At 39.9% G+C, this 26,465-nt stretch overlaps 8 protein-coding genes and 1 non-coding gene across 9 annotated transcripts; 3 read left to right on the top strand and 6 right to left on the bottom strand.

Moving 5' to 3' along the window:
- Nucleotides 1-738: 738 nt before the first annotated feature.
- On the bottom strand, nt 739-2,820 carry F4817DRAFT_367519 (cytochrome P450; the record flags this gene model as incomplete). Its single annotated transcript, XM_049307136.1, has 4 exons — nt 739-1,272; nt 1,432-1,854; nt 1,965-2,500; nt 2,583-2,820. 4 exons carry the CDS (start codon nt 2,818-2,820, stop codon nt 913-915), a joined length of 1,557 nt encoding a protein of 518 aa, XP_049162704.1. The 3' UTR covers nt 739-912.
- Nucleotides 2,821-3,973: 1,153 nt separating this feature from the next.
- On the bottom strand, nt 3,974-6,440 carry F4817DRAFT_214900 (S-adenosyl-L-methionine-dependent methyltransferase). The gene is made up of 10 exons (XM_049298740.1): nt 6,210-6,440; nt 5,998-6,114; nt 5,804-5,856; nt 5,564-5,701; nt 5,342-5,408; nt 5,231-5,258; nt 5,157-5,169; nt 4,596-5,031; nt 4,299-4,383; nt 3,974-4,229 (listed from the first exon to the last, which is right to left on the bottom strand). Exons 2-10 carry the CDS (start codon nt 6,100-6,102, stop codon nt 4,078-4,080), a joined length of 1,077 nt encoding a protein of 358 aa, XP_049162703.1. The 5' UTR covers nt 6,103-6,114; nt 6,210-6,440; the 3' UTR covers nt 3,974-4,077.
- Nucleotides 6,441-7,576: 1,136 nt separating this feature from the next.
- Nucleotides 7,577-9,395, bottom strand: F4817DRAFT_215048 (pyruvate dehydrogenase E1 component beta subunit mitochondrial precursor). The gene is made up of 2 exons (XM_049298741.1): nt 8,665-9,395; nt 7,577-8,589 (listed from the first exon to the last, which is right to left on the bottom strand). The coding sequence occupies exons 1-2, from the start codon at nt 9,031-9,033 to the stop codon at nt 7,831-7,833; spliced, it is 1,128 nt and encodes a 375-aa protein (XP_049162702.1). The 5' UTR covers nt 9,034-9,395; the 3' UTR covers nt 7,577-7,830.
- A 289-nt stretch (nt 9,396-9,684) lies between these two features.
- On the bottom strand, nt 9,685-11,930 carry F4817DRAFT_326338 (S-adenosyl-L-methionine-dependent methyltransferase). The gene is made up of 4 exons (XM_049301876.1): nt 11,613-11,930; nt 11,007-11,539; nt 10,632-10,953; nt 9,685-10,563 (listed from the first exon to the last, which is right to left on the bottom strand). The coding sequence occupies exons 2-4, from the start codon at nt 11,258-11,260 to the stop codon at nt 9,985-9,987; spliced, it is 1,155 nt and encodes a 384-aa protein (XP_049162701.1). The 5' UTR covers nt 11,261-11,539; nt 11,613-11,930; the 3' UTR covers nt 9,685-9,984.
- A 334-nt stretch (nt 11,931-12,264) lies between these two features.
- Nucleotides 12,265-12,367, bottom strand: F4817DRAFT_t22. The gene has a single exon. It is a non-coding gene; the product is annotated as a tRNA-Ala (tRNA).
- Nucleotides 12,368-12,562: 195 nt separating this feature from the next.
- F4817DRAFT_326334 (major facilitator superfamily domain-containing protein) lies at nt 12,563-14,083 on the bottom strand. Its single transcript, XM_049301875.1, has 2 exons — nt 13,236-14,083; nt 12,563-13,173 (listed from the first exon to the last, which is right to left on the bottom strand). Exons 1-2 carry the CDS (start codon nt 14,003-14,005, stop codon nt 12,903-12,905), a joined length of 1,041 nt encoding a protein of 346 aa, XP_049162700.1. The 5' UTR covers nt 14,006-14,083; the 3' UTR covers nt 12,563-12,902.
- A 2,322-nt stretch (nt 14,084-16,405) lies between these two features.
- Nucleotides 16,406-17,697, top strand: F4817DRAFT_214799 (nucleoside phosphorylase domain-containing protein). The gene has a single exon (XM_049298738.1). It carries the CDS (start codon nt 16,498-16,500, stop codon nt 17,536-17,538), a length of 1,041 nt encoding a protein of 346 aa, XP_049162699.1. The 5' UTR covers nt 16,406-16,497; the 3' UTR covers nt 17,539-17,697.
- On the top strand, nt 17,697-18,522 carry F4817DRAFT_214817 (ankyrin repeat-containing domain protein). The gene has a single exon (XM_049298739.1). It carries the CDS (start codon nt 17,856-17,858, stop codon nt 18,267-18,269), a length of 414 nt encoding a protein of 137 aa, XP_049162698.1. The 5' UTR covers nt 17,697-17,855; the 3' UTR covers nt 18,270-18,522.
- Nucleotides 18,523-23,284: 4,762 nt separating this feature from the next.
- F4817DRAFT_356393 (uncharacterized protein) lies at nt 23,285-26,465 on the top strand (the record flags this gene model as incomplete). Its single annotated transcript, XM_049305788.1, has 7 exons — nt 23,285-23,311; nt 24,270-24,297; nt 24,365-24,419; nt 24,484-25,489; nt 25,559-25,668; nt 25,728-26,014; nt 26,095-26,465. 7 exons carry the CDS (start codon nt 23,285-23,287, stop codon nt 26,463-26,465), a joined length of 1,884 nt encoding a protein of 627 aa, XP_049162697.1.

Below are 26,465 nucleotides of genomic sequence, written 5' to 3'. Positions count from 1 at the left end.
GAATTGTTGTCTTGCCTTGCTTGTTCCTATCTCGGCGGAGTGAGGCTTGGTGCTTGAGTAATTTGTTCGAGTAGTTAATGGCTCTTGGGTTATAGGTAGAGCTCTTCTGGCGTATAAAAGCACGGTAAATGAATTCTGGAGGCACAATTGGTTCGATATCTGTTCAGGAAGTATTACTCACGTACTATTCGGCATGAGTTGGGAAACACCGAGTTCCTGGAGCGTCTTTTTAGGTGCCTTTTCCCTCGAAACTGTAAGTCATTGATATTGCTACCTAGGTTAGATTGATTACAGCCTAGGTAATGAAACAAATACGCAAAGAGTATTCTTATCAAAGCGCAGAAATTTGAGTATTCGCTTTTATCGAGTCAAGTACCTATTTTCTTACGTGAGAGTACGGTCGTACGGGGTCTTCAGGGTAGCTTTGTTCAGCTGAAGGTAGTAGTTGTGACTTTCTATCCGTGTGGCAGCTGTACTTTCTAATGGCGTAGTAAATGGCAATGAGGTATATATCGAACTTCGACCAGACTCTTCAAGTAGTTGGATCTTACAGTTTACTCCAAATTTCTCTTTCTAAAAGAAAACCTATTGAGAATGGAGTTTTGACGATACGATTTACTAGTAAATTGAGATCAATTACCTGTGCTCGAATTGTCTATTTTGTGATATGTGAATGTATATTGTGTTAATACACGCAGAACTTCGGATGAACGATAGTGGTTTTACGATAACATTGGTATAAGACAATTCAGGACAAAATGGCTTTCCTTAGTGCAATATCTTCCCCTAACCTGTACATTCGTTTCTACTCATATAGTGACCTAGCCCATCGTTTATCCTCCAGCCGTCTCTTTTCCACAAGGCAACCAGAAAGAACTAGCATCTTCCGAGCTCTCTCTCTCTCTAAACTCTTTACCTATTCTTTCCGTTTCCCTCTCCTTCTGTCCTGCTAACTCTAACCCTGAGCCCGCGTCCCCTAGGGAACGCAGCAAACCACTCGTGGTACGCAACCCAATCGTCGTCGACGGTGTCGTACAAGCGCATTTCGAAGCCAGCGTGAGGTCCGAATAGTCGAGACACGGCTAGATACAAATCCGTAGTTGCGAGTTCCATGCCTAGACACAGCCGTGTGCCACGTCCCCACGGCTGTAGGTACCGCCCTAGTCGCCGCCGTTCCTCCGGATCCATCCACCGCTCTGGTATAAACCTGTGTGGCTGCGCGAATACGGAAGGGTCGTTGTGCGTGTCTTGGGTTGTTGTCGAGATGGTTGTCTGGTTGTGGTATTCCCAGCGGGAGTTGTGTTAGTGGTATGTATGTATCAGGTAGGTAGGTTAGATATCTTTTGCTTTTTTTTCCTTGATGGTAGAGAGGAGAGATATGGGGAAAACAAAAAGGACAGACTCGATGCTAATTCAAATCACAAAACTTACGCCTCTGGGCAGAATCCACTGCTTGTACTTCAGGTCCTGGTCCTCACAGACCCTCGGCAGTCGGCTCGGCGTCGGATTAGCCATGCGAAGGCCTTCATTGACGATACCGGTGATATACGGCAGTCCTCGCAGGTCCGAATATCCAAGCGGGTTCCCCTTCGATTTCTCAGCAGCATCCAACTCGGCCCGTAATTTCTGGAGCTTCGCTGGATCGCTAAGAAGATTGCTCGTGATGCAGACGAGCGTAGTCGCGGTCGTCTCTGTGCCAGCCATAATGACAGACCGGGTCTCGGAGAAGAGCCGCGGGAACGTCTTTTCCTCCGGCGGCAGGTTCGAGGACATCAGCGTCTGTATCATGTCGTACGGGGTGCCAGGCGCGGGCTCGGGCTTGTTCATCGAGCGCCGGACGCAACTAGTCATAGTCTGTGCAGAAGCAAGTCAGCGAGCGCACTGCGCTTTATGTGGCACGTTCATGGGACGCGTAGTAATTAATATGTAGTCATTGCGCACTAGTTAGAAGAGTGACAACTTACATCCCTCATCCACTTCACCCGGCCGAAAGCCGGATTCATCTTCTTCGCGATGCTCTCCGGGAGACTATGCAGTATAGGCAGCAGCAACCCGAAGGTATGTCGACTCCACATACTAGTGCGCACGACCATCTTGACGGCGAGGTTGAACTCGCGGTCGAAAGTCGGTTCGTTGAGATGTCCGAAGGGGGCGCCGAACGCGAAGCCGGTCGCAATATCGGTGGCGAGGCAGCGGAAAGCGTCGCTTAAGTTAAGGACGCAACCGTCGGCAGCGTGTATGCGAGCGCAGAGCTTATCGACTTGTGCTAGGATCGTGGGCATATACTGCTGGATGTTTGTCGAGGCAAAGTATACTTGTAACGGGCCCCGACGAAGCTGGTGTAGCGCGTGCGACTCGGCTACATTAGTACTCGGGAACCTGCCGAAGAACCGGAAGTAGAACCACCGCGGCTTCGATGCCTTCGACGAGTACTTATATACCGCATTCCAGTCCGGGTCCGCGATATGCACTTCCTGCGGGTTTATACGGACGATAGGACCTACGCGCCAAAGTATAGTTCGGTAAGCTAGGGTGTCTTAAATCACCAATATTGAGGTATTAGGAGAGCAAGATGTCATTACCGTAACGCTGGTGCATCTTCTCGATCTCGACCCAATATCTCCCTCCGCCATCCTTTATACACTGATAATATGCCTCGTATAATCCAGTAGAAGCCGCCAACACGGGTCCAGGAACACGTGCGAGGGGGTGAAAGGTGAGCCGGTAGACGACTACCGATAGAATCGCAACGGCTAAGAAGAGGAGAAGATATGAAAATAGATATAGGCTACTTAGCCCGTAGGGCCATAGTAAATTCATTGTAGGACTGTTCCAAGCTCGAATATTTCCCAACAGGAAGAGAGGGTTTTGCCTGGACGGCAAGTAAATCTGGGCCCATGTTATACATATGTGATTATCCTCCTACGTAAGATGTCACAAATACACGACATCGTCGGACATATTCCCCAAGCACATGTCACACGGGAGGGACAGCCCAGCTCTAAGCTGTCAAACTAAATTTGCTGCCACTTTAAGCAACTGTCAATGTTTAGTTGTCATTTACTTTGAGTCGTTTGACCCTGCTTCCGTTTATCTTCTCAAACCCCTACCTTGTTGCGCGTTCCTGCGTCAGTTACACCTAACCCCCGCAAAGATGAACCAAGCAGCTAGATAGAGTTTCTATCTCGCCGGACGCCCGATTGCTGCAGGGTATTCTAATATAGACCTATAACAATACATTACAGACAATACTATCTTGATATAATACACTAGAGCATCGACAAGATTCGTACTAATCTGTCTACTATTAATGCCTTATAAGTCACACTTGACGTAGAGAACATCTACTATTCCTGATACCTCTAGCCGAGATCCGGATAAGGTCTCTGAATTAATATATTTACATTCTAAATATGATCAATTAATTGGCACATATATCTCCTAATAGCATGCCAACGTAAGCCTACCTAAGTTATAAACTCGCCAATAACCTAGGACTTCCTATCCCCTATCCGATTCGACGGGAACAAAGTTCTGACAATCAAGCTAATGCCATTGGATTCGTCACCTGTGAAATCTCGGAGATTATTTAAGAATGATGAATTACGAAACCGCTGACGAAATTTGGTTCCATACGTCATAAGCTCCAAGACAACACTCAGGTATCGCCATTCCTATGGCGCTATCACCAAGGCAGTATGGTATACGCCGTTACAAAAAGAAACTGGAATAATTACGACAATAGTTTTTGGTCAGCCCGAAGTTCGAAAGAAGATCATCATTATAGTTTCAATTGTCGAGCCGAGTACTTAAACCGATCGAGTGGACAATCCAATTTGAGTCCGTATACTAGATCCATCCACCCCTAAACGATTTCTCCCAATGTCCGTGACGCAATCAACAATCAATATTCTGGGTATTTCCTTCATTCCGCACGCGTAGGCGTGTCCATGCCTACGAAACATCCATAAATCTGCCCCCCTTTCCGCTTGTGGATGATCTGTTGTCATCCACGTCATCTTTTCCCATCCTACGACGTAAAGATACGAGCGATCACTCCTCCAACTTAGGTATACGTCACGACTCCGGCTTCTGACCATATACATAACGAGTCCTCATATATCCGTGTAACCTCCTATTATGTAGCTCCCTCCGCATCTGCGACAGATTCTCCTTATAACCCGGGGTGTTCTCGCCCATGACCGTGTTCCAAGGCACGAGTGTGTAGCCTGCAGGTTTGTAGCTACATTAGAATTGCTCGGGTATATTGGAAACTGGCGCAGACCATGGTGACTCACCTTCGAGGTCGTTAAGTAATGCTAATTGGACGTACTGGCCAACTTCTGACATCCTGTGGTCGGTTGGCCACCCACCAATCGGGAGCTGTATTTTGGTATCCAAGTCAGCCCTACATAAACTGGGCACGATACTTGTATGAGGATTCAGAGTACCGAAAATGAAGAGATGAGTCTTGTCGTGGACTGAAATAAAAAAGGCGATGAAAATGGGTAAGGCGAGGTTATACGAAGACTCTCTAGCTGGCCTATTTCCCATCTTCCTCATCAATACTAGAAAGGCTAATGTTTATGACTCACCTTGTAATCATACACCTCAACATCCCGGAACCCAGCTGCTCTAAAGGCACTCTCCTGGAAGTTATGGGTAAGGGGCTTAAACGACGTGCCTATTTTACCCCCTATCTCGTGATACATCTTATTCCAGAAGGTCTTGAATGTACTGTCAGGAGGGATGCTTCCGTCGTCACACTGGATGATGACTTCGGTCTCACAGCTTTGGACCCAGCCTCCAGGTCTAGTCACGCGGTATGCCTCTTGTATGAATCCATTCCAGTCGGGGATGGCGCCAAATAAGTACCGTAGGTGTACAAAGTCGAAGGAACTTTCACCCCACGACCACGGTTGCGTGCAGTCTTCTAGCTCGAATCGGACGTTGGGTGGCACCCACATGGGTTGCATGGGCGAGAGGTCCGTCCCGATTACTTGGGCATCTGGGTACTGCTCTGCGAAGTCACTGCTCGGGTCATAACGTGAGCAATAGGGCCAAAATTTCGCAGATACGGCTAGGGGTTTGAGAGTAGGCGTGGAATAGGGCAGATTAGGATTGTTAGAAGATGACTTAATTATCGTAGTACGCACATAGACCATATCCCTGAATATATCGGTTAGATACTGAAGCATCGATATGAATGAGGTGGGGGTTGGCTACTCACCTGATCCGGTTCCGATGTCTAGTACACTCTAATAGGGGGGAGGGCATTAGCATCTTGGTAGTCCACGACTGAATAAATTGGAGGCTTAACGTAAGAAGGGGTTTGACAAACCTGGACATGGCTTGGTATTGGCGCGATGAAAAGTCTATCTTCCAGCAACAAGGTAAGGTAGTGGTGGCTATGAGAGTAAACGCAGCATATCAGTCAGACACGACCCCGAAAATTGCAAGATCGCGACACTGGTCTAACTGCTAGACTAGACACGAAGATCGGTGTCTGAGATCCCTCCTCTGGACCATGCTGGAATGAGACATAGGGCTATAAGATACGTACCTGATATCTATAGACTGGACTTGCTGCTCGTCATTCGGGGTAAAGTAGTTGATGTTGTGTCTGTCGCTGTGAAATGTTCGCCCTTGAATCGTCCGGTAGTCCAAAATGCTCGACGCGATGGAATTAGTGCTGCTCGCTCTGCTTATGAGTGTCAGTAGTAAGAACAAGCTGTTCCCCGTTTCTATCCTTATCTTCATTGGTGTTCTCTGGGTATAAGTCGCTAGAAGGAAGAGAACTAACATATCTGATCCTAGTGCTGAATCTCTATCCCTGTCGTCATCATATTGATACTCCTGTGACTCCAACTAGAATGTCAGAAGCTGCTTTCACTTTTAACTAAGAATGGTATGAGAAAGCCGTCATAAAGCATCACCCTTCGTGGATCGGCTACCGGCGATGCCAGCCCCCACTACCCCAGGTCCAGTATATCGTACCTCATCTTCTTGATCTGGCTCGGCTACAAGTTCCGCTTGTTCAGGCGGTTTCAACGGACTAGAGCCGCTGGACCTTGCGCTAGTCGGCCTCCAGCTATCCGTCATGGTGTCTCGACACTACGGTTTAGATTAGCTTCCCGTTTCCGTTCCGCTCCAAGCGAGGTCGTTGTCCGACACGCGGGAAACGGGCGAATGAGAAAGATCCCACTAACAATAACACATTAATATCCAACGCAAACACGCAAAACGATGGGAAAGAAGGTCGTCGACGGATTCATGGATGCTCCGTGAGAAAAAGAGTGAAAAGATAATAATAAAAGACCCCGGGACTCGCGAATGGGTAATCCTCACGTCGCACAAAGAATCCGAATGAGAATAACTCGAAAAGGTGTATGTATCCCGAGATCTCCCCTCTTGCTTCGAGGTCGACTTGTGAGAAACTACCAGTTCTGATCTTCACTAGGATTTCGACCAATTAGAAACCCGTAAGAAAATAGTACAAGACCTCCCGCCTAATTTTGCAGGTATCCAGCGTACTAAGACTATCGCGGACTACAGCGACGCGCAGCCAAATTTGCCCACGGTCACAAGTACCATCTGTTATGCCTGTTTTGATATGGGCAGATGGGTCCGTGTGGACCAGCAGAGTGGTAAGTTTTCTCCCCTCCCCAAAACCATCGACGGTAGTTAGGTAGCGTCCCGGAACAATGGGATCGACTCGAGGCGGTCAGCAACTGTTCTCTCCTGGGGTTTCCCGTTACATTGGTTATCGTACATAATTGGGGAAAATAGTGTAGGGGTGAAGGAAAAAACGCAAGGCAGTTTAAACCACGAAGGGTTGGATTTTGGATACATGAACCAATCGCGACATAAAATTGGGCTTCGGGCGCTGTTAATTGGTTAGCCGGGTTGGTGGTAATAAAGATATTGCCCTGCAAGGTAATTTCGACGCCTCCAACGTGCTGATGAACCCTTGTTTCTTTCGTATGAGAGACTTGGGCAGTAGGTCAATACATGGAGTTATCAACAACGAGTAAGGCATGCTCTTCCATTAACCAGGTCTTTGGTAAGTCGTCTGGGGAGCGTGGAGCACTGTTTGCCCGCTGTAAAACCCGCAAAGTGCTATTCCGTGGATAGAATATGTGTACTTGCGCTAGGGCATTTCACACTGCTACCAACCTCCGAAATGAATATGTTTGTTGCTTTCGTCAGGTCAGATGTAATGCTTATTTGATGAACGACCAAAGGTTTAAGTTCGGAAATGTAAGAGTTAAATATGTAAGTCTATGTATTATGTCATATCTCCCTGCATATAATCAAGTTTGACTAGACAAATAGGTAGGTCGTTACTCCCGCTTCTAAACTGTCAAAACGGCGTGCAGGCGCGGTCGACCCCGGACGCCGCGTAGGTTCCAACCGGGCGGATCAAACCAGCCAGTTAGTTCCAGTTTGTCTGAATGCGCGTTACACAACAGGGTCCATCCCATCAAGCCACCCTTGCGTTTTACTGGATACCTAATTTTACATATAGCACTTTACTTTTGGCTAACTATGTTGACTCGTTAAGTGCATCCTCACGCATTTAGACACACACCGCTTCTAATAGCACATTCATGCGAGAATCACCTGGACCGCGGAGGAAGATCTCGAAGAGACTGGAAGATGGTCTAAATCAATGTATCCATTTCGTCGTGGGAATCACTCCGCCATTTTCGAAACACCTAATCCGGGTGACAGTTCGTCCAGGCAGTAATCGATTAATATTGTACATTGCTCATGCCTCCAACTCCTCTTCTATGGTTTTCCTCGTTTCATCTCATATCATCTCATGCTTTATACACGTAGCACCTTCGCGGCAAACTTCTCAATGAGATCTTCCGTCGGGAAGCTCATCTGCTCTAGGCCTTGGGCGTACGGTGTGGGGACTTCAGCGCCGGTGATTCGCTGGGCAGGGGCATCTAGGTAATCGAAAGCATACTCCATGGTCGTGGCGAGAATCTCAGCGCCCATACCAGCGAAGGGGAAACCGGACTCAACAGAAATCAGGCGGTGCGTCTTCTTAACCGATTTGACGATGGTCTCGATATCCAGAGGCTTTATTGATCGCAAGTTGATAACTTCCACTTCAACACCGTAGTTCTTCTTCAGGGCCTCGGCCGCAACCATACACTGACCAACGGTACGAGAAAGGGAGACCAAAGTCAGATCCTTGCCCTGGCGTTCGATCTTGGCCTTGCCGAACGGAAGAACGAAGTCGTCCTTCTGGGCGGCTTCGGACATGGGGAAAGAAACACCGTACATAAGCTCGTTCTCAAGGAAGACGACCGGGTTGGGGTCACGGATAGCAGCCTTTAGCAGTCCCTTGGCATCTTCGGCAGACCAGGGAGAAACAACCTTAAGACCGGGGATAGATCCGTACCAAGCGCTGTAGTCCTGAGAGTGCTGAGCGCCGACACCGGCGGCAAAGCCGTTAGGGCCGCGGAACGTGATGTTACAGGGCTGAATACCACCGGACATGTAGAGCGTCTTGCCAGCACTGTTGACGATCTGGTCGATAGCCTGCATGGCGAAGTTGAAAGTCATAAACTCGCACTAGATATTGCGCAACAAATTAGTCTCTTTCCGCCCTTGCCAGTAAATCTCGGGGGCGCATATAATTTTACTCACGATAGGAACCAAACCGCTCAGCGCAGCACCGATGGCCAAACCACAGAAACCACTTTCCGTAATCGGGGTATCAATAACTCTCTTCTCTCCAAAACGATCTAGGAGGCCCTTCGTAACCTTGTATGCGCCGTTGTACTGGGCAACTTCCTCTCCGATAACGAAAACCTTCTCATTGGCCTCGAGCTCCTCGGCCATAGCCTCGTTGAGGGCATCACGGACAGTGTACTCCTTGGTACCCTTTACATCTGCGAACGTTCTCCGTTGAGAAATGGCGAAAGAAGCGGGAGCAAACCGGGGAATAGTTCGGGGGACTGCGGCGGTGCGTGCAGAGGCAGCTAACCTAGCCGCCGGACGCAAGTATCGCGACATTCTGAGGAGGAATTAGAGAGGCGAAGGAGAATGGAATTCAATTTGAGATTGAAATCCCTGCCGACTGAAGATGGACGTGGTTGGCGAAGGTTATCGTTGTTGACGGCGGTAGTGATGGGGAAGAATTAAAGAGCGATTTTTTACCGTCAGCCTTTTTTGGAGTTGCTATCAAATCGCGTTCGTTCTCCCAACTTTTTTTCGGATGGAATAGGAACAGCTTGTTGAGGGCGATAAGCCGCGCTATTCCATATCGGGTTTAGCCCTTGCTTGCTTCAGTGAGCTATCGGAGCTTTGAATTCCTGGACCCTTATCGAACAGCCTTACCTGGTTTATATCAAAGTACCTACCATGCTCTATTTAATCAACCACTACATTTCTATAATGTGAACAAGCACCTAGATAGGGGATATAATAAGATAGACCAAATCTGGCTATATTATATCAACATTATCTTTATTGATGCATTACTGCGTGCCTCTAAAATAGGTCTTGATTAGAAGGTACTTGACTTGCTGGTGGTGTATCTAGGATTCGCCGAGTAACGCCGTAACGGAGTGAATTGGGGAATCCCTCCGTTGGGGGTAATCCGTTATCTCCCTCCATATCTAGAGCCCTGTAGATAAATTTATGGCAGGCTTAAAAACAAGTAGTCACTAATCTAAATATTATTCACCCCGTTTGCATTGAAACTGCAGAAAATTGTTGTTTAATTCTTCTATTTCAGACGCTAATATATGCTGCGAAATGATGTACTCTACTCATGAGTATGCCTCTTTGTAATATATACAAAGGAATCAAGGCCATTTCTCCAGAATCAACCTCTCAGGACCCCGAAAGTTCGTATTAATAATATTAGTAGGCGTGGACATTACGTCTTTATTCATTATTGTGCTTATAAGCACCTCGTTCACCCTCACCTCCAAGAGTTATACCCCTTTCGTCATGTAACTCTTACTTCTGCTCTGGCTTCTTTCCAACCATCAGGTACATAGGCGTGAAGAGATGCTTAGCACCGCCGGCAACTAAGCAGTCACCTGCGCGAGCCAGACTGTCCGCTGTCTTCTTGGTACCCGCCGGGGCCAAACGGGTCAGCTCTAGGAAGGCCGCGAAGTTATGCGCCAGCATACGACCCCACCATGTCATCCGTGCGATGGTGAAAGTGTCGAACACTGACTGCATGTACTTCCAGTCGCCAGCAAGTGGCCAGTACCACGGAATAGGGTCGGGGCGGTCAGCAAGATCCTCGTGATGTAACAAGTCGAAACCAGCGATCTTCATAGCTTCGAGACCTTCCGAGATCTTAACCATGTTCGAAATACCATCACCCTGCTCAATACCAAGGCGAATTTCACGGTGCTCTAGGTTATTGTTGTCGTATTCATCCGTCATGAGCCATTCGTACACACCGAAAATGCCACCGGGCTTTAACACTCGGAAGATCTCGCTGTAGACACCCTCGAGCTTGGGTGCGTGAACGGTAGCCTCGATGGCATAAACAGCGTCGAAGCTGTTGTCCGGGAAGTCCATTTGCTATAAAATATTAGACCATATACTGGCGAAAGTCATGCGAGACCGCAATTACTCGGGCTAAGACTTACCATGAAATCACCCTTGACGAATGTTAACTGGTTCGAGAGACCATCCTTCGCGGCGTAATGGGTGGCACGCTGGATTTGGTAGTCGTTGTTGTTCAAGCCAGTGATATGGCAACCAGTGAACTTGGCGATCTCTCGGGCGGGGCCACCAACACCACAACCAACATCTAGGACCTTCATGCCCTCCTTAATACCGATCTGGTGCGCGAGGTAGTGTTCATGTCGTGCAATGGCTTGATAGAAGTTCTCGCCTAGGGAGTATCGGCAGAAGTGGAAGGATTGGCCCCAACCATACTCGTAAAAGTCGGTGGCGAGGTTGTAGTAACTGAGACATATTAGTATCAAGAAATGCGGTGTCATGGAAATTGTCTGACATACTGTCTTGTCAGGGTAGCGTATTCGGCTGTTCGCTTAGCGCGGTCCTCCTCAGTCTCGTCCTTGGCATCCTTGTTGTCCCAGTGCTTGAAGTACTCGTCTACAGCAGCCCTCTGCGCATCGGTGCCCTTACCACCCTTGCCAATCATGGCGCGGAAACCACCTGTGGCCTGAGCAGTTTCTCCGTGCATCGCCTTGTTGAAGGCGGCATCGCGGGCCCTGTCCTGCCTCTCGAGTTCAATCTTGGAGGGTGCCATGTTGAGTGGCGTCGAGTTGACGTGTAATGCTGAAAGATCGAAAGAAGGAATTGGTTTAAAAAAGGATTATTACAAGTTTGTAGCGGAATATAATGGTATTAAGAGCAGAAACCGTATGGAAATAGTAGTTGGAGGATGTTACGATTGTCGAGAAGCGGTATACTAAGAAAAGGGGACGGGCGACATTTTATTATTTTTCTGGGGTCGTTATCGACAATTGATTAAGCCTGGATAAAATGGACCTAGAGGACCCTTCTCCAATTCATTAGCCAATCTTAGGTACGTAGTTTGAGCTAAGTCTACACTGATGAATGTTTGACCAATAATTTTGCACTAACCCTGCATTACATAGAAGAAATCGTTGACAGGGGTCACTTCGTCCCGTTCCTGCTCTACCGCAATTTCGAACAATTCACCCCCTTAAACCCGAATACGAACCCGACAAGCCACAGAGGAAAAGATGCGACGTGGCTGGTGCGTCTAGTGGCTTTAACGCCGTTTTGTGTCCCGAGCATTTCGGATTTGGCATGTGAATTAACTATCGTGATATTATCACTAGCTTGCTCAGTGCAGGGTCCGAATACGAATTCGCATTCTACGCAATATCATAATGATATAGCTTCACTCGGGTCTGTTAATCTTAATAGCTGTTTGGGAAAATCCTTCGTTGCTTCATAATCTAGATAGATGATATTTCCCAAATTTTCCCCCTATTAGGTAATGGTATTTTTGAAGAAAAAGAAAAACAACTGCTACGTGTGCCGTGCGGGTCCTAGCCTACCGTTGATGTGATACTCAGAAATTGAATTCGAGAGTGGGGGATAACAAAAATATTTATTAAAAAAATAAGAAGAAAAAGAACATGATTACTAGAAGCTAGATTAGATCCGTTGTTTTCAAGTGCGAAGACACCAGAGATGATACTGAAAGCTTCATAGCCAACCTGATAATGAAAAGTGCAAAAAGCAAAAAGATGGTATAGAAGGAATCTAACCTCCTAATGATGGACTCGCGGGGAATCGAACCCCGGACCACTCCCAAGTTGTACCAGTGATCTCAAAATCACGCACATGCTAAGGGAGTATTATACCACTAAACCACAAGCCCGATATAACTCTTTGAGAGCCTTGTAGATCTGATTCGTTGAAAGCTGAGATTTGCTAAATTTGTATATGTACCTGTTTGTGGTAGAGAAGTTGAGTGCTGACCCTAATTAGCCGATTGGCGTTATTTACTACCGTCTTGTTTCCGGTCCTAAGTTGCCAAGCTTCGGATCCAACTCTTAATCCCGAGCTCATATTGCAAATAGACGTTACAGCTTGCTTAACATAGAGCAATACCTCTCAATATTCTGCAACTTCTTTACCCGTATATTATAGATATGCCTATAAATTTCCATTTAGAAGTTACGAAGTTAGATTCCTAAACTTATTCAAGCCAATATCCCAGGAGACATCCAGATAGCTAATGAACCAGCGACGTACGCTTAAGTGCATAGCATCAGAGTTGAAGGCCGTTCATGATTTCATTCGTCGAAAATATAATGACCTAGCCTTTCACTTAACCAACTCACAAGAATAGCGCAAAGAACATTCATTTTCATGTATTCAGATCCAAAACTTGGTTCTCGTCAAAGCACCGCCTACCACGTCCACCTCCATTTTCTTACTAACTCAACTCTCTGCCCGTCAGGCGTTTCATCCGTCTTCCCGGTTACGACAGGAGCATCTCCCTGCTTGTCTAACTTTTTGTTACTAACGAAGTACCATACACTTTGTCCTATGATTTCTACCGCAACCACAGCAGAAAGTACTAGACAGGCCGTAAAGGCATTCTGATAAAGAGGGGCGTCTTGAGTCCGGAATACCTGACTTCCTGCAATGCCGCCGGAATTCGCACCCATTATAATCATTCTAAGTATTAGGGTTAGCGATGAAGTCGAAAATAACGGGGAGTTCTTGGGAAAGGAGCTTACGCCATAGCAACACTTCGTTCTTGTGGCCGCTGACAGTTCACCGATAGCCAACCGACATTGAGAATGTGGATTGTGGAATTCATAGCCATCGAGAATACGACAGCTGCGTACTTCCTCCCGGCGCTCCACCTCCATGCTTCTCTTAGGCAAGAAAACGCAATCAAGCTCCAAATCGCGCCGACTAGCAATGCTGGTCCTCTTCTCTTAGTCGTGTCGCACACCCAACCCAAAAATACTGTCATGATCGCGGCGATGAAAGCGCCAACGCTAGCCATGGCGTTGGCCCTTACGGTACCATAGCCCAGGCTTTTGATCACGCTCGGACCGTAGGTATTTATCGCACTCACTGGTATTGTAGCAGTAGTCGTGATAACGATATGAAACAAGATCCGAGGGTTCTTAACCGTCGTCCAGATATCATTACCTGAGATGCGTAGATGGTTCGTAGTCTTAGCTGGATCATCAAGTAGTACGCGACGCACTAGTATGTACGACTCGCGCCTGTTGAAGTACGACCACCGACCGAAGCTAATGAGCGGAGACCCGTTGCCGACTGATGGTGGAAGGAAGAGAATGAAGATGATGCCGATTCCTATTGTGATGGCCCCCTCAACTATAAAGAGCCATCTCCAACCCGCTACACCGTATCGATCACCCATGCTAAGAATACCCGCGCCGATTAGTGAAGTAGTGGCCGAAGCGAGGAGATTCCCGAGGAAGAAGATCGAGACTCGTAGACTGGTCTCCGATTTCTTGTACCAAGTCGACATTGTATATAGCGCACCAGGAATGAAGCCCGCTTCACACTACATAGCTCAGCATTAGCACCGTACGCGAAAGTAGAAGGGGACCATAGATTAATCATGCGTACCAAACCTAACAGCAGACGCGTAGCGAGATATCCACCGTAGTTCTTGATGAAATTCTGGAAGGTAGCGACGAGTCCCCAAGCTATAATCTGAGTGGACAGCCACCTCCGAGGCCCAATGCGCTGCAACAGGATGTTGGAGGGAATTTCCAACAAGACGATGCCTGCTGACAGAATACTGCCTCCAACATTGATCTGATTCGTATCGATGCCGAGGTCTTGGGTAATAGTGCTTGTTAGGGCATTTGAGATGTTTCCTCGGTCTATTTGGAGCGCAAAGAATGCAAGACCCAGGATAGGTAGTAGAATGAAGTCGAGTCTATAGGGTGTTAGAAATTCGCAATCAACTGCTCAGGTTAGGAGCCAAAGTCCCAATGAGAGTGATATCTTACTTCCGCTTCACGGCGAGCTCCTCCGCCTCAGTCCAATCCGCGACGGTAGATTCGTCGACATTCACGGAGGCGGCCTCTTCATCGCTAGGGTGAGCCTCAACAGCCGGCTCAAAAGATTTCTCAAGCGCCATAATGAAGTCCAAAAGAGAATGGCTCAATCTGGACAACAATTAAATAGACGGCGACGAAGGTTCATTTTCATTTTCATTTTCATGTCAAAATGAAGCTCCTTATGTATCGCGATATCTCAGCTCATAACTATCCATACTAACCAATAAGCTGACAATAACGCCGACTAACGACTACGAGGTCCGGAGCCCATTAAGAGTCCTCATTTAGAGCTCTTTCGTGCTATGCTATCCCTACCGTGATTACGCGGTGTTGCGGCGGGACCCTGCAAGTGGCGTTGACGTGCTCGGCGATAAAGTTGCGTGATCGTTCGTTGCGCCTCTAGACCTACCCAATGAGCTAGCTCGGATAATCTATCCACGCGCATAATCAAGAAGATGTTATGATCTAATAACTGACATCGAATTCTAGGATAAATATTTCTTTGCTTAATAATTATTCGATTCACTTATAAGAGACTTATTCTAATGGCTATGGCAACCGACTGTATTATCAAGCTATATTATTATTACCATAGGCTACGGATTTCCCACTAATATAGGAGTAGTTATAGCCACACTAATGTGGTATTAACTTTAAAGGGTGATTGGAAAATCCAACGGCTATACATAATACTGAAAGTATATTCTGTTTTGGGTGTCTCATTTAGAATCCTAACATGCAGTTATAACTCTTCGATACATTGTCACTAGTCTTTCTTCTCTTCCGTCTAGTTTCTAGAACTATGGCCATTTTCTGCTATTGGGACTAACTCGCCTTTAGATCGGATATATCTATATCAAAGAAACAAATTCGGGTTCTTTTGATTGTTTAGAAGAGTTCTCAGTATAACAGCTACCTAAATTTCAACTGTGTTTAAACCTGGTATGCCTAGGTACCTAGGAGGTAAACATGTATATTAAGCGTAAAAAGCCAACATCTTCTAAGATTTTCAATTTATACTAATGTCGGTTGCCAACTTATGAAAGAGAGCAATGTTGTCGCTGGTTCAATTGTATGATTTTTAACGCTGTATCTACTTAATGAGAAGTGCCTTGCGAGATGGAATAATTCAAAACATCACCTTTGGCCAAGTTTGTGGTTCCTATTTATTAAATTAGTTCTAGCTTATATTGCTGGTTTTTGATTGTTGTTCCCCTATTCCTCAACCACCTTCAGTAAACCAAATAACCACCAAAAAATGGGGATGGGCGGAGTAGTAGTCCATTCGGCCCCCCCGATAAACCCCGAGTAGCTAATTAAAGACTCAATCAAGGCTATATTTTACAATCCTTTTCTTATTATTAGTAACGGGGCATAGGCTTTCTGCGGATGTGTATATGCAAACGAAAATAGGCCAAGGAAGCTATTTTGTAGACCGCCATCGTCTACAAGATAAGCTGACTATCGATATGCATGATTACTTGTTATATAATTGGGATGAAGCGTAAGTAGAGGATGGCCCTAAGCCAATTAGGAAACACTCCACTGCCAGCCTACAGATATTGAATGGGTAGTATATGGGAGAGAGGAGAAACAGTTAGAGCCTGGTATGATTCGTCGCGGTATCTGCAATACTACCAACATGTAACCAACATGTATGCTTTCGTCATGCTCCCGTTCAAGGACTCTCCCCCGCTCTCTATTATATCTTTTGAAATAACCGCCATACATCCTCTATATTTTTACACCACCTCAGCTATACATTAACTCGACCGTTTACGAAACTTGCTGGAATAGTGCTAGAAAGAGTACTGCTATCTTCGGGTAGGTATATATCAGCTATGAGATATTCTCGTTAATATGCTCTGTTTACTAATGCGTAATGAAGATTAACGTATACTAACGGTCTTATATTCGGAATTGATAATTAATCATCCCTAACCGATTATTGATGGCTTTGTCAGTGCATGACTTCCAGATCGCCATAATATGTGCTTTGAAGGTGGAATGTGATGCCGTACAGGCTGTCTTTGACGGATTTTTAGAGGAACACGGGGACCCTCCAACGATGATAAGAAAGGCGCAATGGGATACCAACGTCTACACTACGGGAAAGATAGGTCATCACAACGTTGTCCTTGCGCACATGGCAAACTATGGTATAGGTAACTCAGCGGGCGTGGCAGCCAATCTTCGACACACCTTTCCGGATATCAGAGTTGCTTTTGTGGTCGGCGTGTGTGGGGGAATGCCCAAAAACAAAACGGCCGATATCATGCTAGGCGATGTCATTATCAGTACTGAGATGGTCGAATATGGTCTCGGGCGGCAGATGACGCATGGGCTTCGACCAACCAATCCCTTGGGAAGTAGGCCTAATACAGAACTCCGGGGATATCTGAATAAGATGCAAGGCCAATGGGATATGTTTAGATTGCAGGAGAGGGCTATTAAGTATCTTGCCTCTCCGTCCTTGATTCCGGGGCAGACCAAGCCGGAGCACCCTGGAATGGACAAGGACAATCTCTTTGTATCAACTCATCGGCATAAACATCACGAGAAAGGGGTATGCGAGTCTCGCGATAAGTGTGTGCATGATAACGACATTCCATGTGTAGCATCCGAAACGTTGGATTGTGCGACGTTAGGTTGCCACGAGCTCGTGAACCGGCAGCCAAGAGAGTTTCCTACGCAACCTCAAGTGCACTTCGGCAAGTTTGGATCAGCGGATAAGGTCATGAAGTCTAGTACTGAGCGGGATAGACTCGCTAGGGAATATAGTTTGATCGCGTTGGAAATGGAAGGGGCCGGGGTATGGGAGAAAATTCCTTGCTTCATCATCAAAGGAGTTTGCAACTACTCGGATAGTCACAATAATAAGAACTGGCAGCCGTACGCAGCGGCTACTGCGGCGTCTTACTTCAAGGCCTTTTTGGTTCCCTGGAGGGAGGTCATCATTAATCCGAAAATCGTCGAAATACCAGGTAAGTAAGTGTCTGCGCTGTGTAAGACAGTTTTCAAATGAAGAATATGTTATGAGACACAGGCAGGCATAGCTTCTCTAAAGATAATTCTAATATAGTTGTATCAGGCGTACCCGATCCCAAGACCCTCGATTTACTTCGAGATCTTCGTGTGGTAGATCCTCTAGCCACTAGAAAGCGGATTGAAATGGACAAAGGTAGCCTGTTACCTGGCACCGGGTCGTGGATGCTTGAACCACCTAAGGCAAATGAAGATGTCGAGATAGATTCATAGGACCTTCAAACACCATATTCCACTTTTAACAAGTGGTGGACGGATGAAACGATGTTGGCGATATCGCTACTTGACGGACTCGATCGGCGTCTCAAGATTCTTAAGCAACAAACCTTCGAGAAGCATGCATTGGCCTACTTCTTTTGTGTGCACAATGACGAGAAAAGAAGCCATACGGCTGGTGTTGTCCGGCCATTACTGAAAAAGGTGGCCAAAGTCAATATGCTCGATGACTACTCTGGAGCGACGGCCTTGCACATGGCAGTGCATAACGGGCATAATGATGCAGCTGTCTTGCTGCTCGAAAATGGCGCAGATCCGAACGTTCGAGAGACAAAACTTGACACGAGTCCCTTATTTCTCGCGCCGACGAAACGAGATAGTCAGGACCTATTTAAATTATTGTTACAGAGACCTGCCGACCCTAACGTAAAAGACTTAATTGGAAGAACAGCATTGTTCTAGAATGGATAGCCAAAATGAGGCTGACTTTTGGTTGGATTAAAAAGAAGCGAGAGGAATACATGGGGAGGATGCACCTTAGGTAATCATATCTCGTGGTTAAAGCTTATCAGTTTATGTACATACAAGGGCAGCGGGTATGGTGGACCATTAGTGCAACTGTGCCAAAATCAAGAAAATTGGTTGCATTATGTTTAATAAAGTAATAGTAACATTAAATATATAGTTATTTTAGGTGACTTTAAACCAAAATTAAGATATTCGTTCGTTTAGTTATACCTTTTTAACCACATCACTTTTTAATTAATTAAATCTTTACTTTATTTTACATTTTAAATATTTTAATTTTAATTTAAAGTTTTTTTAAAACCCGTTTTTTTAAAAATTAAATTTATAATATAAAAAATTATTAAAATTATTATCATAATTATTATAATGTTAACGCATTTTTATAATAAATAATAAATTATATAATTATTATTATTAATTTTATTATTAATTTTATTAATTAAACATACGTGTTTTAAATTAATATTAATTATAACATTAACCGTAACATCGGTTATATCGGTTATATCGGTTGTAACGCATCGGTCGTAACGTATCGGTTATAACACACGTTATAACACGCGTTAAAACATAATATTTAAAAAAATAAAATTATATAAATATATAAAAAAAAAAATTTAAATAATAATATTATTAAATTAAAGTTAAAATAAAAAATATTTTATACGTAATATTATATTATTAATTAATTTATTAATTGTATTTATTATTAATTATATTAATTTTTTACCATTTTTTTTATTAAATGTTTTTTTTAACGTTAAAGTTTAATATATAATAACATAACGTTATATAAATATAAAAAAAGTTAAAAAAATAAAAAAAATTAACAATAACATTAAATCATTAAAAAAAAAGCTTTTTTGTACGTTATTATAATTTATTAAATTATTAAAAACGTTATTTTTTATTTTTTATTAATAATTTTATGCCAAATGTTTTTTACAAGTTTAAAACAACTTTAAACTTAAATTTGTAAAACGTTTCGCCCGTAACTTATAAATACAATTACACGGGCCATGCGTTACGTAACGCTTGTGGCGTTAAAACGGGTAAAACCCGTTTCCACGAGATTTAAATTTAAAGTCATTTAAAATAAATATATAATATAAATTATAAACTTGATTATTTACGTATATACTTTTTATAAAATAATATATATTTTTTTTAATTTTATATTATAATAATTTAATTAATATTTATTTAAAACTTTTTTAAAAAATATTAATATTTTAATTATAAAATAACAAAAGTTTTATTTTAAATTATATATAATTTAATTTAATATTAATAAAAATATTAAAAAAATTATATAATTATATAAATATTATTATATAATTATTTTTTTTATAAATTTAAAAAAAATTTTTTTTTTATTATTTAAATTATTAAAATGTAAATTTAATTAATTAAATTAAAGATTTTATTATTAATTTAAATTTTAATTAATTTTTTTTTAAAAAAATATTACGTTTAAACTTTTTAAAAATTATTAAAATAATTGATAAAAAAATACATTATAAAATACTTTAATAATAAATACGTAAATAATTAATAAATTAATAAATTTTAACATTTATAAATTTAATTAACCGTATTTTATATCGTTTTCGTTTTATTTAAATGTTTTTATTAAATGTATTTTTTTTAACTTTTACATTTTAAAATTAATTAATTAAATGCATTTTTTTTAACCTTTAAACTTTAAAATTAATTAATTAAATATATTTTTTTTTAATTTTTACACTTTAAAATTAATTGATTAAATGTATTGTTTTTAACTTTTACACCGGTAATGTGTTTTTATTAAATGCATTTATTTAACACTTTTAATTTTTAATTTTATAACATTTAATTTTATAACTTTTAACTTTATAACCATATATTTACATAATTAATTAAAATAATAATAACTTTATAATTATTTTAATAAACTTAAACCATAAATTCGAGATTATTTATAAAGTTATACTTTTTTTAATTATATTTTTTTTTTAACCAATTAAACTTTAAAACAATTTTTTAAAATAATTTTAAATTTATGGTTTAAAATAAATTTAAAACTTTATACATTAAAATTATACGTTTAACGTTTTAAAATAATAACATTAATAATAACATTAATAAAATTATTAAAATAATAATATTAACGCGTTTTTATAATAAATAATAATTAATTATATAATTATATTATTTTTATTATTAAATTTATCGATTAAATTTATGCGTTTTAAGTTTTTTAAAATATTAAAAATGGTTATAACGGTTATATTATAACGGTTATAACGCGTTAATTATAACGCGTAATAATAATTATAATAAACGTTAAAACTTAATATATAAAACCGTATTAATATATAAAAAAAATTAAAAAGCTTAAATAATAACTTTAAATTATTAAAAAAAAAGATTTTATACGTGGTTATAAAATATTAAATTATTATATTTAAATATTTTACATAAAGTTTAAAAGTATTAAATAATTAAAACGTTAAAAATTTTTAAACGTTAAAATTTAATATATAAAAACGCGATATTATATAAATATATAAAAAAGTTAAAAAAATAAATTAAATATATTATTAATTTTAAATTATTAAAATTAAAGTTATTTTATACGTTATTATAATATATTAAATTATTGTAAATATAATGTTTAATTTTTTTATTATTAACAAAACCGTTAAAAACCTTTGTAACGTTATATAATTTTAAACCAAATATTTTTAAATGTTTTATTTATAATTTATAAATATAAACACACGAACCACGCGTTACGTGGCGTTTGTGGCGTTAAGGTAAATAAAATAAATAAATAAAACCCGTTTTAAAAATATCGGGTTTAAAATCATTTAAAATAACTTTACAAATGGTTAATTTAAAAAATAATTAATATTTAAAAATAAAAAAAAATAAAAAAATTAATATAAAATAATATAAAATAAATAAAAATAATAATGAAAAATAATAATAAAAAATAAAAAAAAAAATAAATAAAAATTATTTTTAATAAAAAAATAATAAAAAATTTATTAAAAAAAATAATAAAAAAATAATAAAAAAAAAAAAAAATATAAAAAATATAAAAAATATAAAAAATATAAAAAATATAAAAAATATAAAAAATATAAAAAATATAAAAAAAATTAAAAAAATATAAAAAAAAAATTAAAATAAATAAAATAAAATAAAAAAAATTAAATAAAAAAAAAGTTTTTTTTTTTTTACAAGGTAACCGCACCCGGGACTTAAAAGTTTAAGCGGTTTTTTCGGAAAATTTTAACAAACAGTTTTTTTTTTTTTTTTTTTTTTTTTTTACCTTTTTTTTTCCTTTTTTAACTTTTAATCTTTTTTTAACCTTTATTTTTTATAACAAAATTTCGAAACAAATTAAAAACTTACAATTATTTATTAATAAAATTATATATATATAATATATAACATATTTAAATAATTTTATAAAAATAATAATTTAAACGTTATAATTAATATTATTTTATAATTTTAATTAATGCGAAAATAATGATTTAAATTACATTTAAATCGGTTTTTTAATTATTATATTATAATAAAATTAAATAACGTTTATTTAAAAAACAAATACGTAATATTTTTTAAAAAATTTTTAATAAAATCATTTTAAATAAACTTTAAATATTTTAATAATAATATAATATTTAATATATATCGTATAAATATATAATTTAATCCATTATTTTTACATTAATTATAATTATAAAATAATATTAATTATAACGTTTAAATTATTATTTTCGTAAAATTATTTAAATGTATTATATATTATATATATAAAATAATTAAAAATTAAATTAATAATAAAATTTTTTAATTTAATTAATTAATGTTTTATTTTATATATAACGTATTATACATTTAACGTTATTTATTATATTATTTTATTAAATATAATGTAGTTAATTTTTTTAATTTTAACATAATTACATTAATGGTTTACTATAACGGGGTCATAAAAAATAACTTTATTTTATAATTTTATTTTAAATATTATAAAATGTATTTTAATACATTTTAACACGTGATTACTTGTTACGTGTTATTTAAACATTTAAATTTATTTTAAATGTTTATAAAAAAAAATAATAATGTTTTATTTTATTAATTAATTTAATAAATCAATTTATTTAACAAATATTTATTTAAAACCATTTATACATAGCTCCCGTCAGCTCTGGTACGCTATACCTTTAACGGCTTAATGGAATTTAAAAATATGCAGTTGGGATTTAAGTGCGCGGAAAAGGAGAACCGGAATTATCGGGCGGCCTTGGCCTTTTCTTCTCGAAGTCCCTTATAGTCGTCGTGACGAAATAGTTGACATCTCGATATTAAACGTTAGTGCATTTCAATATTACAAGTCACAATACGCGCTGGAAACATCGCCCAGCAACAAACTTGAGAATATCATTCATGAAAGAAATATGCCAGGTATTTCATAAACGAATTGTATAGCACTATAAGGTTTAAATTGTAGAAACGAGGCCTGAAGGAAATGCATTACCAATGACGGAGCCAAACGCCGCCAAGTCCTTCAAGTATAACAAGAGGCAACCCCCCGGGCTGCACAATAGCCCAAGTTTACGTAACAACCCTTACGTAATCGCCTGGCTATACCATAGCCCCGAAGTTATCCCGGCCACACCTTCCTAGGCTTCGGGTTCGATTCCTTAACCTCGCACCTTTATTTTTTAATTAACGCATGACTTAACAGGCAAAGTCAGCGGCGCTTCGCGCCGCTGCCTTTGCCTCCATCAAAAGCGAAAGCAAAAGTCTATCCCTTTTATTTTGGTGGCCTATCGCCAGGTCATGTGGTTAAGTCACGTGGCGTTATCTTATCAAAGTCGGGCCCACATTCAAGCGATGCACCCAATCAAAGCTATTTTAGCTTTTCGCGCTGGTTTTCGACGAAAATGCCAAGCCATGCTTCACATATACAGGTCGTGCACCCAATTAAATCGCTTAAAAAGTTATGCACGTGTTAAATATTGCTTATTAAATTACTTTCTTATTTAAGCTATGGAAAAAATTTAATATAATAAAAAAGTATTTTTATAAAATGTTATAATAATTTAAATTTATTATTATTAATTTTTAAATACTTTTATTTTTAACGTTTTTATTTTAATATTTAAAAAAAAAGTTTAACACTTTTATTTTTAACATTTTTAACACTTTAAATTTAATATTTAAAAAAAAAGTTTAATATTTTAAATTTAACATTTAAAAAAAAAGCTTAACACTTTTATTTATAATACTTTTATTTATAATATTTTTATTTATAACATTTTTATTTATAACATTTTTAACACTTTTAATATTTAAAAAAAAAACTTAACATTTAAAATAAAAAAAAAACTCGGTATTTAAAGTAAAAAAAAATTTAACATTTAAAAAAAAAACTTAATATTTTTATTTATAACACTTTTATTTATAACACTTTTACTTATAATATTTTTAACATTTAAAAAAAAAACTTAACATTTAAAATAAAAAAAAAAATTCGGCATTTAAAATAAAAAAAAAGCTTAACACTTAAAAAAAAGGCTTAACGTTTTTAATTCGGCACTTTTAACATTTTTAACATTTTTAACTTAACATTTAAAAAAAAAACTCGGCACTTAAAAAAAAAGTAAAAAAAAAAAAAAAAAACACATATAAAATTTAAACCTACGTTTTATACAAAAAAAATATATATTTTAATTTTTTTTTAAAAATAAAAAATTTAATAAAACTTATTATTTTAAAAAATACATCCAATAAAAAGCTCTAAAAAGCTGCGCACAAACAAACTTCTTATTACAAAAAAGAAAGCTTATAACAATAACCCTCATAAATTCGGGCATAACCCCTCGTAAATTCGGACATATATGTTTAACGACTTTTCGTTGATATAAGCATCTTAAAAGACATGCGGCCACAGTTCGTATATCTATCTGCTTGCCTGTCAAAATAGTGTACCGTGACGATTTGCTGCTAATAAAATGCGATAGACACTGCAGATCGTAGCTTTGCATGCGAATTCTGTACTGCCAAATTTAAACGAGGGTTAGATATTCCCGCGACACCACTTGTAACTACAGCTAAGCTGTTGACTTAATCATAACTATAGGGATGCTTTAAGGAGACACTATAAGTCATGCTCTCTTAGAGTCCAACGTGGCGTGGACATGCCTCCGGCTATCCAAGCTGGCAGGCGGAAACGAGCCTGTGAAGGTTGTACAACTCTCAAGAGGGCATGTGATCTTCAAATGCCATGTCTTGAATGTACAGAAAGGAGAAAGCAATGCAACTATAGACGCGGCTCCCCAGTGACCGAAGCTAGCGCGGGCTCCGAAGTCCTCACCTCTGCTGCCGGACCTGGTCCTGTTAAACCCGAAGAACTCAATGTCGGTACCGAATTCATTGACTTACCATTCTTTGGCATAGACTACGAATTAAGCGGCGGGATGCCTTATGTAGGAGATCTAACTATGCTCATGCCCGCGACAGAACATCCTCCACAAAGGATCCAACGTCCTATACGTCTCCAATTCTTATTAAATTTCACTCGTACTACGGGAGTGAATAGCTCATATAACTACAGAAGGCCATCTATGCAACCGCAGAGTCCTGTAGGTGTATACAGTTACAGGGCCGTGTATATTTCTAAAGGCGCAGGGATATGTCGACTCCTTGAGTCTACTACCCGGGGTACCAATTTCTCTCAGATAACATCAGCTGCCAACAACATCTTTTCTATCGAAGAAATGCCAAAACTACTTGTGATTTTCTGGGAACGGTGGTACCCCCACTGTCCAATCGTTCACCGCTCGTCCTTCAACCTCACCTTTGCTCATCCTCTTCTAGTAATGGCCATGGTTCTGTTGGGGGCAGTCATGTCACCATTTCTACAGCATAGAGAACAAGGAAGACTTTTGCTCGATAGTGCCGAAAATGCTATCTTCAGTTCCAAGATCTTTGATTGTGATGGATATACGGATGTCGACGAGGTCCATAATTCGGGGGCCGTCGCCACTTTCCAAGCCGCGTATTTCATCTGCATTATGCAGAAATGGGAAGGCAACGAAGTTGCTAAACAAAGGATTAGGCGCTATAGGTTTACTGCCCTAGTATCAGTGAGTGGCTCCATTAGGCTCTTATTAACCTGCCTAACCTACTATTGACAAGGTATTGATTATCTGTAGGCTGTTAGATCTCTTGGTATCCCCCATGCTACCCATGAACACGACCTGTCACTAGAAGAGCCGGATGATGTTAGATGGAAGAAATTCATTCGCCGTGAAGAATTAATTAGGTAAGTTTATATTATCATTTCATACTTAGAGATCCGAATGCGACCTAACCTCGCCCAAGAATCGTGTCATACGTGTTCCTCCTTGACTGTGGCTTTTTGACATTCCATAACTCCATCCCTAGAATGGCGCTTCAAGAAATGACGAATGAGCTGCCATGTCTAGAAGTCTACTTCCAAGCCGCTTCTGCGTCGGAATTCTTCGAATTGACACGCCTTGGATCTCTTCCGCCACGCATGCTCACCTTAGTTGAGGCATTACGCCTTCTAACAACTACCCCTGATGGCATGTTAAACTACGAAGCCGTTCTTCCAGCGAGCTGTTTAAGCTTATTCGTAGCTATTAATGGTAAAGTGATCCCTAGAATAATATGAAATCTATTGTAAGGAATGGGTATCGAGATCATATATACTAATCGGTTCTTATAGCTCTTCTTGCTTTGGTATACCATCAACGAACAATATCGGTCTTCGTCCCACCTGATACTCAGCCACTCCTCAAGGCAATAGACAGATGGGAGGACATCTGGGAGTGGAACATGCACCGATTGCAGGCATGCAATATACGCATAGATACCTTCTCAGGTGAGGGATTATTCATGCAGCAGGCACCCGAATTCGCTGCGTTGGCAAGACTTCAACTGAACACGGCTAATTCGGATGTAAATCCATATCCATATCCCCCCGGCAACCTCCTTCCAGATTCTAGCTCTTTTAATCCGCAGTCAAAGCTAGATAAATCGGATATGAGCCACCTAGCAGATCAAATTCTACGTTTTGAGGCCGCAAATATGGGATAG

The sequence above is a fragment of the Daldinia loculata genome (assembly GCF_022478755.1).
Source record: "Daldinia loculata strain CBS 113971 unplaced genomic scaffold F4817scaffold_5, whole genome shotgun sequence".
Classification (NCBI taxonomy): Eukaryota; Fungi; Ascomycota; class Sordariomycetes; order Xylariales; family Hypoxylaceae; genus Daldinia; species Daldinia loculata.
This window is presented reverse-complemented; position numbering and strand designations above follow the sequence as displayed.